This window comes from Myxocyprinus asiaticus, chromosome 28, assembly GCF_019703515.2.
Source record: "Myxocyprinus asiaticus isolate MX2 ecotype Aquarium Trade chromosome 28, UBuf_Myxa_2, whole genome shotgun sequence".
NCBI lineage: Eukaryota > Metazoa > Chordata > Actinopteri > Cypriniformes > Catostomidae > Myxocyprinus > Myxocyprinus asiaticus.
The window spans coordinates 41,641,254-41,663,029 of record NC_059371.1 but is presented as its reverse complement, the minus strand read 5'-3'; the positions used below and the strand labels follow the sequence as shown (position 1 = coordinate 41,663,029).

General features: G+C 36.9%; 1 protein-coding gene and 1 pseudogene across 1 annotated transcript in view; both read right to left on the bottom strand.

Moving 5' to 3' along the window:
• LOC127418542 (uncharacterized) overlaps positions 1 to 20,930 on the bottom strand; it is a 164,512-nt gene extending 143,582 nt beyond the window's left edge. The window contains 1 exon segment of the mRNA XM_051659121.1: positions 20,880 to 20,930. Coding sequence (XP_051515081.1) covers positions 20,880 to 20,915 — 36 coding nt within the window. The 5' untranslated portion in view covers positions 20,916 to 20,930.
• Positions 11,894 to 20,218, bottom strand: LOC127418615 (zinc finger protein 501-like; annotated as a pseudogene).
• Positions 20,931 to 21,776: the final 846 nt, after the last annotated feature.

The following is a 21,776-nucleotide window of genomic DNA, read 5'->3' as shown; positions in this document are numbered from 1 at the left end:
AGCTTCGTTCACAACGGGCCAGTGGAAACGTCCCGCAAGCATTTGCATCAAAACCGTCAAAAGTCTTTCGGTGGAGTCAAGCGTCCCCTGAAGATAATAAAATTGGCAAAATTTAATCGAAAGATGTCACACACCTTATGTAGAATTAAATCCTAAACTGAGTATACTTCTTGAGCTTCAAATTAAAAGGTAGCTTATTCTGTGGAGTTGACTTATAAACAAACAAGTTATGTTTAATTCATTCTTGAGGTCTAACAAACATGTGCAATGCATTTCCTTCCCCATTAATGGTATGAAACGTATATGGTGATAAATATCCATATAGAACTATATAAAAAAATATTGTGATAATATTTTTGGTCATATTGCCCAGACCTATTAGCAAGCATATGTTTAATACAACCTCTTAACCCAAACCACAAGCTGAATTCTCATTTAAGAGTAGTTGATTAATCGTTGCAATAGATTAATCATTCCAATAAGCATTAGATTAGTTGATTATCAAAATAATCGTTAATTGCAGCCCTACTTAAGAAGCTGATTTTAATACATAAACAGAGAAAAGCAAAGAAATGTATACAGTATACATTAGTGTTGTCATGATAACAAAATGTCAGAATCAAAATGGTGTCTAATCAACTTATTTCTTGGCACTATTCAAATATTTTAACAAGTAAAAAATAGAAAAATTACTTTTCAACATACCATTGCATTTTTAACAAACTTTTATTCAGTACAACAGCACTCTCGCTTGTGATATATTGCTTAATTTTTTTTATTATTATTATCATTATTTAATATTAATATTACTACAGTGAATATTACATATTACTCTACAGTTGTAATATATTTCTGTTGCAATTTCTTCAATTTCAGGCACCTAGCTTATGTTTTGAGTCATGCTTTTATTTCGAAATAAACATTTGACGGAAGCTTCACTACTTCTTCTGACGGATAAACAGTTCGCTATATGGCCAAGTGAGATCATTAATGTGCAAACGCTGTGATTTAATTATATAAATACAGTGCTGTGAAAAAGTATTGACCCCCTTCCTGATTTCTTCTATTTTTCATACTAAATTGTTTTAGATATCCAAACCAGATATAACATAAAATAAAGGCAACCTGAGTAAACACAAAATACAGTTTTCAAATATATATTTTTTTTATTGAAGCAAAAAAAAAAAAGTTATCCAACAACTATATCATCCACGTGAAAAACGAACTGCCCCCTTACACTTAATATCTGGTTGTGCCACCTTTAGCAGCAACAACTGCAACCAAATGCTTCCGATAACCGGAGATCAGTCATTCATAACGCTGTGGTGGAATTTTGGCCCACTCTTCTATGCAGAACTGCTTTAGTTCAGCCACACTGGAGGGTTTGAGCATGAACTGACCGTTTGAGGTCCTGCCACAGCATCTTAATCGGGTTCAAGTCAGGACTTTGACTAGGTCACTCCAAAACAATAATTTTGCTTCTTTTGAGCCATTCAGAGGTGGACTTAATCCTATGGATCATTGTCTTGCTGCATAATCCAGTTGCGCTTGAGCTTCAACTCATGGACTGATGACCGGACGTTCTCATTTAGGATTTTCTGGTAGAGAGCAGAATTCATATTTACCTCAATTATTGCAAGTCGCCCTGAAGCAGCAAAGCATCATGCTTGACCGTAGGTATGATGTTCTTTTTGTGGATTTCTGTGCTTGATTTATGCCAGATGTAGAGGGACCCGTCTTCCAAACAGTTCCACTTTTGACTCATCAGTCCACAGAACATTCTCCCAACAGGTTTGAGGATCATCAAGGCATGTTCAGACAAGCCTTAATGTTCTTCTGGGTTAGCAGTGGTTTTCGCCTTGCCACTCTTCCATGGATGCCATTTTTGCTCAGTGTCTTTCTGATAGTGGAGTCATGAACAGTGACCTTTATTGATGCGAGAGAGACCTGCAGTTCCTTGGATGTTGTCCTTGGATTTTTTGTGACTTCCTGGATGAGTTGTCGCTATGCTTTTGGAGGAATTTTGGAAGGTCAGCTACTTCTGGGAAGGTTCACTGCTGTGCCACTTTTTCTCCATTTGGAGATAATGGTTTTCCCTGTGGTTATTTGGAGTCCCAGATCCTTTGAAATAGCTTTGTAACTCTTCCCAGACTGATGTATTTCAGTCACCTTTTTCCTCATCATTTCTGGGATTTCTTTCAACCTTGGCATAGTGTGCTACAGGGTGAGGCCTTTTAGCCAACTTCATGCTGCTGAAAAAGTTGTATTTAGGTGTTGATTTGATTGAACAGGGCTGACAGTAATCAGACCTGGGTGTGTCTAGTCCAGCTGAACCCCATTATGAATGCAGTTTCATAGATTTGGGGATTTAGTAACTAAATAAACCAAATACTTTTTCACACAGGCTCAGTTGGCATTGGATAACTTTTTTGCTTCAATAAATAACATTATAATTTAAAAACTGTATTTTGCGTTTACTCAGACTGCCTTTGTTTTATGTTAGATTTTGTTAGAATTTTTGAACAAATTTAGTATGAGATTCACAAAAACAGAAGAACACAGCACTGAATATAGTCTGCATGTGCTACCTGCTTACAGTGGATTAGTGCTCTCCTCACTCATCTCATACAATGCAAATTATTCTCAATGTCTGTGGAGTTCCCAGTATATGATCGGTCTGCTAAACACATTAATTTAAAGCATGCAGCTCATACAGACTAAGATTGTAGCCTTTCACAGTTTAATAATCACACTAGGACATATCACGATTTTAATTTGATTAATTGTCCATATCAGTGTAAAGGGAGTAACAGAGCACATGCTCAAATAAGTGTGAGCATTTGAAAGCATTCATTTGTCAACATTGATTTGTTAAATACGTGCTAAAACCGGTACCGTCTCTTTAAGAAAACCAGCATTTCTGTAAAGAGCGCCTGTAAATGAGCACAACTTAACGAGAGAGGACTCGAATGGCATTACTTCATCTGTGCTATGCGTGAGTAGAATTAAATGTTTCTTTACTGTTGTTTTTTAACAAAAACTGAGAGTAGAGAACAGAAAGGGTAATAAAAGAGACTTTATTCAATGACAAATAAGTCGTGTGGATTTCGTCTTTGGACACATATTACATGGAACAACTGCTACACTCATCATGCAGTGAAAGGATTTTGTTGCTGAATACTCCACCACTATACTACACAATTAATTCACTGGTGAGTGAAATCTAAACATTTACCAGCCAGTTGCCAAATATATAAATTTTTGCCACCCTGTGCGAAATTTGGTTGCAAATTCTTGCGATTTACTTTCATTGTATTGGAGGGTTGCGCATAGAGTATAAGATCGATCTTGGGATAATGTCGACAATAAAAAATTGCCGACAAAACTTTTCGTTGTCGAATAGTCGTTTGATCTCATTAACGTAACATGAGATCAGATTAAACTCTAATGATGATGTGCAAGAGCAGCACTGCAGTTTGCGCCTGACTGAGGAGAGGAAGAATTACACAGCTCACAGTCCAAATGCACTCTAAACTTTTCAAAGAGCTTCAAGTGATGTAGATCGCAAAGTATGAGGGAATTATAATGCAAAAATATCAAATGAATAAATACAAAAGCACTCTCGTTGTGGAGTAAGTGGAGCTGGAGCAAAACTTGTGTGTCGAGCATCTTAAATGCAGTTATATTTAATGCGTTATAGCTTTATTAAAGTTCAAATAATACAGAAGCAGATCATGTAAATAACTACAAACTCCGAAACTGGCATTTCTCTGTGCGGTCAGCACCTCTTCTATGAGTTGCTCGAATGTCCCGATCTAAGGGGGAGAGATTGAAACTGCACCCGGCTGATGCACACTCTGTCACGGGGACGCTAATCCCTCGAGCGTGCACGCTTAATGCAGCTAGATTATAACGTGATGGCTTGCGACTTATTGAATCATAATATATGTGACACTGTGCATTTCTTAACGTTAAGAAAATTGGCAATACGCAGCTTTATTAATAAGAGAGAGTTAGATTTTTTGTGAGTTAAAGATTGAAGTGAACAGAAATGAGAGAGAGGGTAGTCTTCACCCCATTATACACGGCAACAAAATAAATTTTTTATTTGTTTTTGTTTCGGCTTGTTTTCCAATATAAATATTTAAAACTCCATTTAAACAACGTATATTTTTTTTTAATGTTAAAGAATGTTGAATATAATATTAAAAACACAAATATTTTAAAATATCTAAAAATCCTTTAAAAAAAAAAGATGCATTCATCTGAGAAGCAGCATATCAGATATTTAGAATGAATAAATCTTGAATATTAGTATATTTTGTCTTTACTGCACTCGCAGAAGTATAACAAGTGAAAAAATACACTTATATTTAAGATTCATTCTCTTAAAGCAAGTCAAAATATCTTATATGTTACTTCTCAAGTAAATGTATCTTGTTTTAAGGATTTTTAGACTATTTTAAATGAAAAACAAGACAAAAACACTTGATAACAAGAGGATTTTTTTTTTTTTGCAGTGAATTTCTTTACTGAATTAAGCTTAAAAAGTATTTTTTCCCTTTAATTCAGTGAATGTCATTTAGAGGTGTTTTTAAAAGATGATTTTGTCCTCTTTATTGTTAGTAAGCACGTTTAATACAACCTTTTAAGTCAGGGCACAAGCTGAATAATCGGTTAAGAGCTAATGATTAATCGCTGCAATAATCGCCGAATAATCGTTCTAATAATCGTTACAGTAGTCGATTATCAAAATAATCGTTAGTTGCCGCCCTAATTGTGATGCATCGGAAAATCAATATTTTTACCCACCCCTAATAAAAACAGAATGACATATTTGGGATAAAATGAATGTATTAATGCACAATAAATCACATTAAATTCCTGATATGTCCTAGTGTATTGTTTAAACTACAAAATAATATGATTTAATAAAAAACAAATATACAGTCTGCATGTGCTTCGTGCTTCAATGTAAAAACCTCAACGTGTGCATCGCGAGCATTCTGTGTTTGTAGATGACAGAAATTAAAGGGCTAATCAACCGTGCAGCACATGCAGACTATATATATTTATATAATTAAATTGCAGCCTTTTGAGGTTTAATAAGCATGTAAAAAGCAATAGTACACTTTGGTTGTCCACCTTGCTGACACAATATGCACAGTATGCATGACACAAATTTTGTCATCAGCACAGTCTGCAGAGACAGTCCAGATTTTCCCGACACTCTGACAATCCTCGTCTGTGCGCATCGTTGTTGCATGTACTAAAAGAGTTTAAGAATACAGTCGTCGCACGCGTTCATATTGACTTGCTGTCAAAAGAGTATACTTTGAAAGGCAACACGGTCGACTGGGCGTGATCTGATCCAGAACGCAGCAAAAAGAAGTATACACGGTCCTATATAGAGTCATATAGCGAACTGCTAATCCAGAAGGTGAGACACTGTCGTCAATAACATACAAACTAAAAGTGCTTAATTTGGTTTTCGGTTTAAAGTCATGAAAAACAACAGTAAAGGAAGAAACACACCTGAGGGAATAAAATCATCATCTTCATCACGCTGTTGTTCCTCTGCTGTGTTTTCTTCTTTTATCTCCTCCTGCTTCACTTCAATCTTCACTGGTGTCTGCAGCATCTGCTGTTCTCCAGCGTTACAGACAGAAGTCAGAGACTCTGTGGAGGTTTGATCACCCTGATTACTGTCACACACACTCTCCTGAGCATCAGTAGAACAGAGTAAAGTGAGCTGTGAGTCCTGTGTGTCTCTGGATCTCTGTTCAGAGAGTTTGTCCAGCAGCTGCTGTGGTGTGGACTGATCTCTGCCGCTCCACACTGAATCCTGACATTCTGTGGAGGTCCCATCAGTCACACACACTGAAGATTGACAGGAAACCTTTTCCAGCTCCTGACAAACACAACACAATCACATCTGTACCGTTCATCATCACAGAGTCACAGTCATATCACATCATTTGAAACTTACTTACAATCTCAACTTTAACTCGCTCAAAACAGATACAGCGTGAAACGAGTTCTGTCTCCTTCAGCTTTGCGTTCAGTGACGTCACCTCTTTCTTCAGTGACGTCACTTCTTTGTTTAGCTGAGAGATTTCTGTGATGAAATCATCAATATCCAGCATGGACAGATCAGTTCCTACTGATTTACAGCAGATCACATCCACCTGCTCTCTCATGATGAACATCTGAACACAAAAACATCATCATTATAATCGACTGACATTCATCAAACTCTAAAACATTATTATAATTACACACACAAGAACAGATCTGTTAAACAAAATAGCTTTGTGTTTGGTTTCATCTTCCTGACAGAAGGAATATTACCAGCTGTTATAACAGACTATATATTGTCCAATTAATTGTCAGCTTCATTAAACTCGTTTACAAACAGCCGCTGTATTTAAAGAGCTCATATATCAGAAATTAAATCTAAGTTTTCCTGAAACTGAATATTTTAAAGCGTCTGTCAAAATACAGTGCGACATTCTTTACGGTCATTAAAACGCCAAAGAGAAAAACAACATGCACAGAAATATACTGATCCACATAACTCTTGATGTACATGCAATATAAATACATACAATGATGTAAAACACATTAAACACGTACCGGACTGAGCGCTCGCACTGTCAGCTCTTCTTTCATCTTCTTGTATTTTAAGGCGGTCTCAAAATAACGCTCGGTGTTCTTCCGCCCCCTACTGGACTGGAGTGTGGCTCCTTCTTCATTTTCTTCTTCTTTTCTTTTATCGGTGACTCGCGACTAACTAGCGCATTACTGATAGCATAGATTACAAACATTAATCCTTCTACAATGTATAATTTCAGACATATGAGGGCCTCATCTCCTCCAGCCTCCACCAGACCCTCATATTCTGAACAAATAAATACATAAAAATAACACTCGCTAAAAATCTTTTAGAAATACACAGAGAAAGATTTTAAAAATATATTGATTTGAGTTAACAGTGATGGCTATCAGTTATATTTTGCTAAGAGATTTGTAAGAATATGATAAACTATGCTAGCTTGCTAACATTATGTGTGAATGGAATTGGTTGGCACATTGATCATTAGCACATTTGTTTTAAAAAAATAGATAACAATTAATAACCTTCAAACACACTTTTTTCAAACTTAACACCTCTACATGCATACATACATAACATACAATTATTTATAATAAGTACAATGGTTCTCATGCTGCACCAAATCAGTCAAAATCTGCATGAACTCTACTATCAATACAGGTTAAATAAATGTTCTATACGTACTAACATTCAATAATGTCTATGCTTCTTAATGTCTATCTTATCTGTCTTTTTTAAAACATCCTGTTCTAATAATCATGCATTAGTCCATAAACAATGACGGAGATTCAGCCTTACTACAATTGTGTTTTTATTTATGGCCTATATATTTCCCAGATGAAGATTTTTGTTTATTTAACAAGACGACCGTATCGGGTACTTGACTAATAGACCAGAAAAAGTAACATCAGAAGACTACAGAGCACAAAGGAAGAGGTAGCCTGAGCAATAACAGGAAGACACATAATTTATGTTTAGGCTATGAATATAATTAATAGTTTTACTGATGTTTTTATTCTTTCATTAGGTTTTGGTTTGAGATAAAATAAATGAAATAAAAATAAATACAATAATAATAATAAACAAACAAACAATGGAATCACATTCATTTTCTATTACATTATTTACCATAGGTGTACCCTCTAAGTTACTTCACACGTTCACCGGCATTCACAATTCCAATTAATAAATTCAAGTAAACAATGGAAATCCTTTTCAAAATATTCAGAAGGAATCAACAGTTACATGTAACTAAACACAAAGATTTAAGTTTAACATCAAAGACTCAAGTTCACGTCACATAAGACCAGTCTTTTTGTTCTCAAATTCTAGACCAGAGATATTTCAATCCCATGGGAAAATAGGAAAACAGTCTCTGTGGTGAAAGTCTCTTGCTTTGGTGAAGAAGATGAGTGAAAAAGGGAAAAAATACTGTGCTTTTAAGTCTGCCATCTTTTAGTGTCGGGTTGGGTGGCTCACTATTAAATGGGGAGATCCAGCTAAAACAAAAAAAAACCTGGTCTGAGAGTGCGTTATCATACCAGGATGGACGTTTTTCAACCAATTTACATGTTCTGCCTACTACATTGAGATCCCCTACTTTCACTGGATAGTTCAGAAAGACCCAGGTTTAGAAACACCCATTGATTACTACATCGAGATTCCCTACTTTCACTGGATATTTGAAAAACGGCCATCTCAGATTGAAAACGCCCATTATTGTTCTGTAGAGGCCTATACTTCGGATCACAGGTCAGAGTATACATTTTGTGGATCATTAATATCATTTTTTTTAACAAAACATCCAACAAAAGAGGCAAGTGAAACATACAATTATTTCTCCATAATGAGTAACATATTATATTTCATTATTTCTCTATTCACTTCTTTTTTTTCTTTTCTACAGGCACATGCAACCAACCATAGTATTAATGAGCTGCAGTGAACAACCAATAAACCATAAAGTTTGACTATGAAACTATGATCACACTATGGAACTATGACCACAATTGCAAACAAATAACTTCCACAATATCACTTCAAAATACAACATGAATAGAGAGAAAACACTAATGAACCAAATAAAATGTTATCTGTTACATGGAAAATGTATTGTGTTTTATCACTCAATTTTTTAGATTAATTAGTCTGGCAATAATCTCAACAAGTTGAAATATTAACTCTGTGGTATCAAAAGGACACAATTGACACTGGATGATCCGATGTAACAAGGTTTCAATCAATTTTTGTCCTGTTTGTGTGCAATTTCAAAGGTTTTAAATAATTTTTAAAAAAGTTTAACACAAGTTCAGATCAAACTTTTTTCTCGATTTCTCACCTAACCTGCACGTCTCTTTCGGTGCACAAAAACTCTGATTGACTAGATATGTCATTCTTTATTGTGAAGCTTTAACAAACCAACATTTTATTTTATACAATCCTACATAAATGTATATATGTAATACTTGACACTTTATCATATAAACTATAATTTTAACAAATACCCATTATTTAAACTGGGTTACACTCTCCTCTCCTGAAATTCCACTTTATGTTCTGACTGTCTAACTGGTCACCACATTTGGTGAACTATCACTGAGGGAGTTAACAAGGGCGGTGTTCAATACTTTGAACAATAGCTATACAATGTGTATCAGTGGGTTTCCAAGCTAAAAAATAGGCAAGTCTTTCAGGTCTCTCTCTTTGCCAAGTAGATCGTCTGAGAGGAGAATTTGGATTATCTCTTGTTTCAACTGCTGACGGTTTTTCATTTTCTCCCACAGGGACATCCAGGACTTCAGCAATGCAGTCTGCTTCAACTACTTATTCTTGAACAGGTAATTTCCTTTTGCAATCAGTTGGGTTTACATCAGGTTTATGTCTCATTTTATTAATTCCTGAAGTCCTTATTGGGAGCATCAATAGGTAAGTCACCATCTTGATATCAACAGGTAATTCTTCGTTCTGAATTTCTTGCAAAGTACCCACATCTAAAATAATTGGATTGGCTGACTCAGCGGCAGGAGAGCCATCCATATTTTCACTTGGTTTGAAGATTTCATGAACAGTGGAGGATCTAACTGTTTCCATGAGTCAGGAATTGTCATACCACCGGAGAGAATTTTCATTTTCTGGATCAAAGATAGAGTCGTTGTCAGATTCTTGAACACCAGGGTTCTGGCGTGTTCTTGGCCTCGAAATAGGTTTGTATGAAGCAGGGTTTAAAACTTCAGGTGCTGGCAAGAATCTACGAGGGAGCAGAAGATCCCTATTAAGAGTAAGAAGAGGACCATCCTTGTTTTCAGGACGAACAGTTTAGACAGGTAAATCAGCTGCTTGCTTCATCACTAAATAGACCTCAAACTCCCACTTGTCCGCTAACTTGTGCTTCCCACGAAGGCAGACATTTCTTCTCAATACACGGTCACCAGCCTCTAGGGAGGAATTGGTCACACATTTGTCAAACCTACAGTAGCTTTGTTCTTTTCTGCACTCTTAAGTAGACTGCATAAGGCAAGTAGGTTGTTTTCTTTCAGTTGGTCATATTGGGAATGGGACTGCTGCAAACTTGATATGGAATCTGGATATGGAAATCCAAAGGTAAGGTCAATAGGAACCTAGATTGGGCCCAAACATAAACCCGTAAGGAGTAGACTCTGTAACTTCATACATCATGCAATTATATGCATGGACAAATGGCTTGACAAAATCTCGCCTATGGGCTTTGTCCTTTTCCTCCAATGTGCCAAGCATATTGAGCAAAGTTCTACTGAAGCGTTCCACAGGGTTTCCCCTTGGATGGTAAGGTGTCATTGAAATGTTCTAAATTCCTGTATGTCATAGAACTCCTTGATAGTGGATGACTCAAAATCTGGACCCTGGTCACTATGAAGGCACTCAGGAAACCCATAATGCACAACAAAGTGATCCCATAGGCACTTTGCTACTGTTCTTGCCCTTTGGTTTTGTGTAGGAATTGCCCCAGCATAGTTAGAGAAAAATCTTATGCACACAGCGACCACATGTCCTAACTTTCTTTTCCACTTCAGCAGCCATTCTTGGCCAGTATAACCTGGATCAAGCCAGATTCAGAGTTGTCTATGTGACCATTTGACCCATACTATCATTTGCACTGATTACAGTGAAGAATTATAAGTTCTTCTGGCAACACAAACCAATAATTGTTGGAATCTTTATGCCATTTCCTGTAAAGAACTCCATCTTTTAACTCAAGATGGTTCCGTTCCCATAAAAAGAAGGGAAGGTCAGGTAGTTCCATTCTTACAGTGGGTGGAAGTTTTTCTCCCAAATCCAAGTGGACTACTTGAAGGACTGGGTTAGCTCTTTGCTTGTCGACTAAATCTTTTGTAAGGTAAGGTATGAAAGGTAATACATCAGAATAGGTTTCTCACTCGTAACTGTCAAGTACTTCGTCCTGGTGGAAGCAAGAGATTCTACAGAGGCGATATTCTGTTTTATTCATATATCAGTTAGAAGGCATGGGTAGCTCAGCGAACAATGGCGCTGACTACCACCCCTGGTGTCGTGAGTTAGAATCGAGAGTGTGCTGAGTGACTCCAGCCAGGCCTCCAAAGTAACCAAATCGGTCCGGTTGCTAGGGAGGGTTACCCTCTTCGTGGCTGCGATATAGTGGTTCTCGCTCTCGATGGGGCATGTGGTAAGTTGTGCGTGGAGATTGCAGGGAATAGCGTAAGCTTCCACATGTTTCTGTGGTAATGCGCCCAGTAAGCCACGTGATAAGATGCACGGGCAAACTGTTTCAGAAGCGGAGGCAACTGAGATTTGTCTGCCACCTGGATTGAGGTGAGCAACTGCACCACCACAAGTACCTATTGAGCATTGGGAATTGCCAAATTGGGGAGAAAATGGGAGAAAATCCCAAAAAAAAAAAAAAAAACTATCATTATAAGTGCTGTAAGCAATTTTTTTTTAATGGAACGGTATTCAGAAAATTGCCCCATTTACTAAAAGACAACACTGAAACAAGTGTCCTGGCTCCGAAGCTGTCTGCCTTTCAATCATTTTGCGTGCTCTCACAGTGTTGTAGTTGAAGTGGATCATTGAGGATTTATGTCACATTCATATTTTGCTACTGTTGTGTTTGACAACCTTGGGAAGATGCACTAATCCTCTGCTCGGTCTCAACAGTATCTTTGGAGTGCGCATTTTGAAAAGAGTGGGTGTGGCTAGTTCAATCACTAAGTCTCATGGAAGTTCCAGAACAGCAAAAATTGCTTACAGCACCTTTATCTACTGTTGTTGATTTTTTTTTTTTTTTTTTTTTTTTTATAACAATAGTTCCAAAGTAGATATTAATCATCAAAACCAATAAAATCAGTCAACCTTTACTCCACATTGATAGAGTTGTGGACTGGTTAAGCTTTTATCACAATACAGTCAACAGCTAAGACAACAAAAATTAAATATACATTTATTTCAGTTAAAATACTAATTAGCCCACTCATAACAGAAAAGCATCATCAAGTTTTCTGAATTAACCCTCTTATGGTATTGAAAAATGGCACCTCCTTTTGGTATTCATGGTCATTTTTGACCGAAAGGGTCAGATGTATAACGCTTTATGATGATAATGATAAAAAAAATTCTTTAGGGATTTCATGCTTTTTTAAATTTTATTTACATGTACATTTCTCAATTTACTATTAATTTGCATATACAAATAAGCAAATTTTTGAAAAAAAGAAAATGAAATTCAGAACCTACACTTCTAAGTTGAAACATGAAGAAAATAGGAGAATGTGACATAAATTGTAGGCAGATTGTTGCCATCTGGTAAATAAAATATAAATAACAAGAAAAGCATGTAATGCCAGTAACAGCCAGTAGATGGCTGTAGCCACCTACTGTGTAGTCTGATGGCTTGTTGTAATCTAATTTTATATTTTATCACAAGATATGCATTTGGATATCTATTTAGACAATATCTATCTATTATTTGTAAAAGTTTAGCATTTTAAAATTGATTTTGCAGTTAATGTCATTATGCTTGCAATCAAACCTGACCACGGTGTTACAAAGAGAAGACACAGAATAAGCATTTTTCTACCAAAAATGTATTTCAAACATAAAAATGTAATAACTCAAAGTAAATGCATAATAATGTCAAGAAAATGAATATCAAGAAACAGAAAGGAACTGCAAAATTCTGAAAATTCAATTAGAGTATAAAACAGAAGAATTAGAGTAAACATTTTTAATTTTGCGTGTGTGTTTTGCACTGAGGATGTTTTAGAGTCTCACCACAATTTCGGTCTGTTTTTTTGTTTTTTTGTTTTTTTTGCATTGTGGCTGATTTATTGATTATATTTATTGATTATATTTGACATGAAAAAAATATGCTCTGTTTTTTGGTCTTTCCCATTCATTTTCCATGGTCGGTCAATTTTGACCGCAAATACCAAATGTGCTGCTTTTTTTTAACGACCACGTGGACTTATCAAATCAAGCCCAATTTGTTTTTGTATGTTCAGATGGCAAATGGAAGAAAAGTCACCAAGTCTTGTACTACTCAGACAAAGGAAGAAAAAAAAATTCTAAATGAGGAAAATTTATTTTGATCAAAAATGACCAAATACCATTGGAGGGTTAATACGATTACCTACCCTAAATGTCCTTTGTTGAACAAGGACAAACTTAATCACTGCAGGTGATTTTAAATTATGCTCTTGTGGGAGAAATTCCATCTTTGGGATTATCTGAATTTCCAGCTAGTTACTTGAAGCATTGTTCCTGAAGATGGACTGCTCCCTGTGATTATTTTGGGCAACACTTTTTCATATGAGTCACTAGAATCCTTGCTGCCCTGAAACTTGTCCCACACGAAGAGCAGTGGTATGGTTTCTCTCCAGTATGGATTCTCTCGTGTGTTTTCAAGCTGTCTGACCAAGTAAAACTCTTTTCACAGTGTGAGCACTTGTATGGTTTCTCTCCAGTATGGATTCTCTCGTGTTTTTTCAGGTTTCCTAACTGAGTGAAACTCTTTTCACATTGTGAGCACTTGTAAGGTTTCTCTCCAGTGTGAATTCTCTCGTGTTTTTTCAGGTTTTGTGAGCAAGTGAAACTCTTTTCACAGTGTGAGCACTTGTATGGTTTCTCTCCAGTATGGATTCTCTCGTGATTTTTTAAATGTTGTGACAGAGTGAAACTCTTTCCACAGTGTGAGCACTTGTAAGGTTTTTCTCCAGTATGAATTCTTTGGTGCTCTTTCAAGTCGCTGGCTGTAATAAAGGTCTTTCCACATTCAAAGCACATATGAGCCCCCACACCGGTATGAATTTTCTGGTGCTCTTTAAAATAGAACAGGCGTGCAAAGCTTTTGCCACAAAAAGAACAATTGTAAGGCTTCTCATTTTTGTGAGTTTTCAGATGTTTTTTTAGAGATCGTGCCAGAACAAATGTTTTATCACACTTATCACATTCGAATGGCCGTTCTCCAGAGTGACAGCGGAGATGATTTTTGAGATAATCTGCATATGCAAAACTTTTTCCACACAGATGGCATGTGAAAGGCCTTTCTCCTGTGTGAATTCTCATGTGTACATTAAGACTTCCTCTCTGTGTGAAACCTTTTCCACACTGATGGCACGTATAAGGCTTCTCTCCAGTGTGAATTCTTGTGTGAGCATTAAGATATTCTTTTTGCGTGAAACATTTTCCACACTGATTACATGTGTAAGGTTTTTCTCCAGAGTGAATTCTCTTGTGCACATCAAGGTGTCCTTTATTAATGAAACTTTTCCCACACTGATGGCATGTGTAAGGCTTCTCTCCTGTGTGAACTCTCATGTGTATTTTAAGCTGGCATTTATATGTGAAACTCTTTCCACACTGAGAGCAGGTGAGAGTATTTTTGGCTGCTTTTCTTTGAGGCTTTTTTAGTGAGAAATTCTTCTTAGTCATCTCTTGACGTTGCTCTTTCACTTCCATCAGGTCTGAAAAACAGTAAAACACATCAAGTTGACCAAGTCGATACTAAAATAAAAAAAAAGATGTCACCATACTCAAGTTTTTACAGTACCAGTAGTCTGACTGACACATAACCGCTTTCAAATGCTCACACACAAATTTGACATATTTTGGAAAAAAACTGATGTACAATTAATTAGTCATTGTGTGTTTATTAAACTGCAAAAGGCTGTGATTTAGTCTGCATGTGCTGTGCCCTTTAAAGTGAATGTGTGAAGCCACTCATTCACTAAACACTAACGATATAATACGTGGTGTGCAACGTTGTAGAAGCTGACAGAGCAGAGCACTCTGCAGCACATACATATATTATTAAATCACAGCATTTTGCACTTTAATAATCATACTGGGCCACATATCCAATAGCTTATCTGGAAGTGTGAAGCTACTGTCAAAACGACACATAAATTGAAAAGCTTTCATGTCAAAATAAAAGCTTAATTCAACTAGATAAGTGAAATTGGAATAGGGATATATTACAACTGTATAATAAAATGTAATATTCACTTTAATAATAATAACAATAATGATTAATAATAATAATAATAATATTTAAGCAATATATGTCAAGAGAGTGCTGTTGTACTGAATAAGTTTATCAATGTTTTCATTTATACTGTGATTCTCTGCTGTACAACACTTTATTTGACAAAAAATAAGACCAATGTAGTGTTTTAGATTATGTCGTGAAGATTTTTATTGAAGCACTTCATTTGGTAAAAAAAAAAAAAAGACATAAAAATGCAATGGTCTGTTGAAAAGTACTTGTTCCATTTTCATTTGTTTAAAGTTTTATGAAATACTTTCATTAGACACAATTTTAATGATGAAACAGAATTAAAGTTTAAAACATGGAATTCAACATCCGGAAATGAGAGCTAATGGAGTAGATGCGTTTGTCTCTCGTTCCCACATCTTTTAGTTTAACCTTACATTTTAAGCCCATTTGCGCGACTATTTAAGTTCTGAATGGACAAATAGTAGTGGGTGCTACAATTTTGTCTAAACATGACTTCTAAGTCGGCTAAGCAAAACAAAAAAGAACTGAAAATGGACTCCGCAGATGAAGCTACCAGCGAGCTTAACATGGCGGCAATGGTCAAACTCCTGGAACAACACCGCCAGGCCCTATCAATGATTTTAAATCAACCATCTCAACACTTGAGGAGAAAATAAACCGTATTCAGACCAAGGTGTTGGATCACATACACAAGATTGCCTCGCTCGAAGCTGGCGCCAATGTACTGGAAGAACGGATGCTGGCATTAGAAGCGGCCTGCGCCACTCTGACTGAGAGCTACAAGATAAAGTTGTTGATTTCGAGTCACGCAGCCGCTGTAAAAATATTCGAATCATGGGCTTACCAGAATCGATCGAAGGGCCTCGTCCTTCAGTTTTCTTCACGCAGCTCCTTGTAGACATTCTGGGAGAAAATATTCTATCCTCTCCACTGAAGATCGACCGGGCACATAGAGCTCTCATCAGTAAACCAGCGACCGGGACGAAACCAAGGCCAGTCATTATCCGGCTTCACCACTATCAGCAAAAACAGTTGATTATCCGCGAGGTTCAAGCCAAAAGAGGCAAGCTGGTTTACCAAGGCAGCCCAGTCACCATTTACGAGGATTACGCACCCGTTGGTTTGCACATTTATCATCCAGGTAGTCGAAAACTATTATAGTACCAACCACAGAAGGAAATGGAGAGGAGGAGTAAAAAAAAGGAGAAACTTGTTATTTTTATTCACAAGCAGTGTCTGCCTGAATGACTGAATATGCAGACGTATTGGTCGCACTCCAGACATTATGGTATTAGGTCCCATGAATGTTCCAATGAGGGGCTGTTTAATAATTAACCTCTTTAGGAAATTTCGCACATGTCATTTTTTTGTCTCCAGCATGTTATGAATCAACTCTTATATGTTCTTGTTGTGTATTTACGGATACTGTACTTCACTGTTGTTTCTTCAGGGTTCTTTCCCCTTGTAATACTGTACTATAAAAACTATTCTGATGCCTTACAGCCAGCAGTTTGCATGTGTATACCTAAATGTCTGTTATTTTTGTCTCCAAGCAATGTCTGCCTGATTGACTGAACATGCAGACATGCTTACTTCACATACAGTATTAGGCATTATGAGGCTAAGCCTCGGTGTGAGGGGCTGTTCAATTATTAGGTTCTTTATGCAACTTTGCACACATGCCTTTCAACATTGGCCCGTGTTATGGACCAGGTCATAAACATTCTTTTTATACATCTTCTGGGACTGTTGTCCACCAGTTTTCTTTAGGTTTCTTCCCTTTTGCATGTTTTTACTATAAAAGTCATGTTTTGAACTTTTGTTTCTGTTCAAAGTTTTATAGGGCTTACTGTTAATACAGGGAACAGAGATCCAGAAGGATAGAATTGTTAGCACAAGTCGAGCCTAAGTGCTCAGGAAAGTTAATTGTTACTGGTGGGTGGTTGTGTTTTTGTTTTGGTCTTGTTTGTTTCCTCAGTTCCCTTCTTCTGTTTGGATTCAAAATGCATCCCACCAGCTCAGCACCACCCCGTCTCAATAACACTTCAGAATGGTTAATAACACCACATTGAGGGATGGGTGTCTGCGACTAGTCTCCTGGAATACCAAGGGAGTGAACAATGCCAACAAAGCTAGTAAGATCTTAACACATTTACAGTATCTTAAGGCAGATATTATGTTAGACTTAGACTGTCTACAATAGCTAGTTGTAACTAAAAGTTAGATGGTTTTAGATGTTATGTTAGATTCCCTCAGCTTGCTTGAGTACCCCACAATTGACAAAAACTTTACCAAGTGCCTTGACAACACAATTACAGAATCAGAGATACAGGAGGCGATTAAATCCTTACGGTCTGGAAAGCCCCCTGGCCCTGACGGCTTTACAGCTAAGTTTTATAAAGCTTTTGCCCCCCTTTCAGTTCCTATTCTGGCAAAGCTATACAATGACTCCTTTAAAAAGGGCTCCCTTCCTCCTACTCTATCTGAGGCTTCCATTTCTATGCTCCTCGAAAAGGATAATTATAGACCAATATCACTTTTGAATGTTGATTTCAAAATCCTGGCCAAAGTTTTATGAGACACACTCATTTTTTTAACACCCGGAGGCTTCTCAACATTCTCTTCTCCTCCCCATCGGACTCATATATATTTCCTATTGACACACTAATGTAGCAGATATAAATAACCATCTTAAGACAAATGTTTTTGTGAAACATCTTATGTGCCGAAGACTTTTACACAGTACTGTATATGATTTCTTTTTTCTGTATGTGTATGTGTATCTCTAAACTCACCATGGCGTGATCTGAGTCTAAGATGTTTCCAATTGAGCAATCAACAACAGATGAAATGAGGGACTTAGATATATATAAAAAAATATATATATATTCTAGAGTAAATCTTATGGACTGATGAAAAAATGTATAGTCCCTACCAGATGGGTTCAAAAGTCTCCAAATATCTGTAAGTCCAAGATTTTTACACATCCTGTGAAGCATCAATATTGCTCTAGGGGGCTTACACACTTTTGATTCACTATGATCAAAGACTGAGTCCATCAAAAGATTATAGTCTCCTCCCAATATTATATCATGAGGGGTGCCAGTGGCTTGCAACTTCTTGCAACATATTAGCCAAAATCAACCTTTGCCCCTGAATTTCTGCTAAAACAATAATGACTTCCTAATTTCTCTTTAATCTGCTTGAGACATTTGAATTGTAGATGCTTTCTAAACAGTGTAATGACTCCCCTGCTCTTACTTGAGCCAGCACTAAAGAAAATATGTCCACCCCATATCTTCCCAAATTTTTCAGCTTCCTGCAGGGAAAGATGTGTTTCTTGAAGAAACACTATATCATACTTCTTACATTTAAGAGAGAAATAACCTTCCTTCTTTTTATGGGGTGCCCCAACCCATTCACATTCCACGTGGAGAGAGACAATCCACTCATTTTAACATTTGACATTTTGACATATTAGAAAAAATAGATTATAATTTTTATAATTTTTATATTGATAATTAATAGATCAAATTATAAAGACCACATTCCAACATTAGTGCAACAATCAAACCCCAAACCTCCCCCCGAGCCAAACAAACAGAAAAAAGAAAAATGTGTGCATTAACCCCGCGCACGTCAGCGCCAACTGGCGTCCATCCCTCTAAACTCAAACAGTCCGTGTACGCCTACAAGAGCCCCCGTGACAACTTTGCCATCGGATTGCTCATGTCCGTTGTTTCTATACAATAGGTGGAATAAACACAAAGAATGTGTAGGTTCATCCACATAACTGTCCCGTAGGTGTGTTCCTCAACAAAACAAACTCCAGCCGCTAACGGAACCAGCACAAAAAAAAAAACAAAAAAAAGCAGTTCAGTTTCATCGGGCAGTCAAATGAATGTTCAGTAAGCCGGCCATTCAACTGCTACATGAGTGCACCAAATGACCCAATCACTCCAATGTCCTTCAAAAAATACTCCACAAAACAAACTCCAACCAATAGGAGGCACAAGCACAAAGAACATTCAGATTCATCCACAACACTGTCCCAAAGGAGTGCTACTACACAAAGCAACTCCAGCCACTAGGCGGAACCAGCACAAAAAGAAACAAAAAGGCGCTCAGTTTCCTCAGATGGACAAGTGATTGTTCAGTGAATCAGGCTCACTTGGCTGCAACGTGAGTACCACAAGATAACTTACGCAGTCCATAGACTTTATGAAGGACATCATTTATTTATAATTAATTAAATATAATATTTATAATGACAGGCTTTCTCAGCAAATATTTATATATACGATTAATTAATCGGCATACCATGTAATTAATTTGATAAAAAATTGTAATCGATTGACAGCCCTAGAAATTATACAAAATGGCAAGCTCCTGCAAATAATGCGGAGAAATGTTGAATTTGTATATAAATTCTTGCTATCGCAAATTCCTGGAGGGACCGATTTCCTTCCCTATTAATGGTAGAAAATTTACATAAATCAGGATTAATATCAACTTTGAATGATATGAAAAAAACAACAACTGGCCATATCGCCCAGCCATAGGTATTATGGCAGAACACAACAGTATTTGTGATTTCTGCTGTTCACCCTAGCGTTTACCCTATATGCATTTGAAGGACCCGGCAGACTTCATTCGAAATCGAAGAACGAATGGGTGTGACGTCACTTAAAACAAAATCTGGCCAAAACAAAGGTGTTTTTTAGTTTGTTTCAGTGGTTTGTAACAGTTCGCCAGCGCAAACAGCTGCTAAACACCTTCTTACTGCCATTGGTCCACGTCATCGGTAGGTGTGACCTGGAGCTACAGACAATTAATCATCATAATCGCAATTATCTGATCGTTATCGTTAGCCATAATTCAAAATCGTAACAGTCCTACGACTTACCTTTTAAAAGGTGTACCCTTTCTTTGTAACAGATTCTGACATGACAGTCGATTTTCATGAAAATATAAAACAACATTAAAGGGAAAAAAATACCTGCAGGAATAAAATCATCAACATCTTCATTACTCTGTTGTTCCTCTGCTGTGTTTTCTTCTTTTATCTCCTCCTGCTTCACTTCAATCTTCACTGGTGTCTGCAGCATCTGCTGTTCATCATCATCTTCATCACTCTGTTGTTCTTCTGTTGTGTTTTCTTCTTTTATCTCCTGCTTCACTTCAATCTTCACTGGTGTCTGCAGCATCTGCTGTTCTCCAGCATGAATCACATCCACCTGCTCTCTCATGATGAACATCTGAACACAAAAACATCATCATTATAATGGACTGACATTCATCAAACTCTAAAACATTATTATATGATTAAACACAAGAGCAGATCTGTTAAACGACATAACTGTTTTTGAGATGGTATAAACGTGCGCTTTGTGTTTGGTTTCATTTTCCTGAGAGCAGGAATATTATCAGCCATTATAACTATATACTGTACAAAAATATTATCAGCTACATTGAATTCATTTACAAACAGCCGCTGTATTTAAATACATTTCGCTTGGATCGTTGTCCTTTTTATGAATCAGACATATATAAGAAAATAAATTTATTTTCTCAGATTTCTGCTTGTTTTTCCTGAAACTGAAGGTTTTTAATCATCCAACACCAAACAATGCGACATGTTGAGATAATAAGCTTCTTTTACGGTCATTAAAATGCCAATCTTGATGCACATACAACATAAATACATCAAATGAATTAAAGACATTAAACTCGTACCGAACTGGGCTCTCGGATTATCAGCTCTTCTTTCATCTTGTTTTATGCCGGTTAGAAAAACAACTCTCGGTGATCTTCAGCCATCTACTGGACTGGAGTCAAAACCATTTGAGATATCTATACTGCAATTTTGACTAGTAATAATTCACATTAGAGAGATCTTAGTTCAGTTCGGTCGTTCAACAAGAAGAGAAAGGAGGCGAATGAATTATAATTAAAAGCATAAACGTGACTGATGTTGACACATTACAATGGCAAAAGGACTTTATTGAAACTCAATTATTTTTAAGCTATTATTGTTGTCTTTTAGTATAGTGTTACAAAAAGCATACTCTGCAACCTCAGAATGATATAAATGCTTTGTTATCATTTGTGGGTAAAATGCTTATGATCACTGATATAAAATACACTCACCAGCCGCTTTATTAGGTACACCTGCACATCTACTTATTCATGCGATTATCTAATCAGCCAATCATGTGGCAGCAGTGTAATGCATAAAATCATGCAGCTATGGGTCAGGAGCTTCAGTTAATGTTCACATCAACCATCAGAATGGGGAAAAATGTGATCTCAGTGATTTGGACCGTGGCATGATTGTTGGTGCCAGATGGGCTGGTTTGAGTATTTCTGTAACTGCTGATCTCCTGGGATTTTCACACAGTCTCTAGTGTTTTCTCAGAGTGGTGCCAAAAACAAAAAACATCCAGCATGCAGCAGATCTGTGGGTGAAAGGGCCTTGTTAATGACAGAGGTCAGAGGAGAATGGCCAGACTGGTCCAAGCTGACAGGAAGGTGACAGTAAACCAAATAATCACTCGTTACAACAGTTCTATGCAAAAAAGGCATTTCTGAACGTACAACACGTCGAACATTGAGGCGGAAGGGCTACAGCAG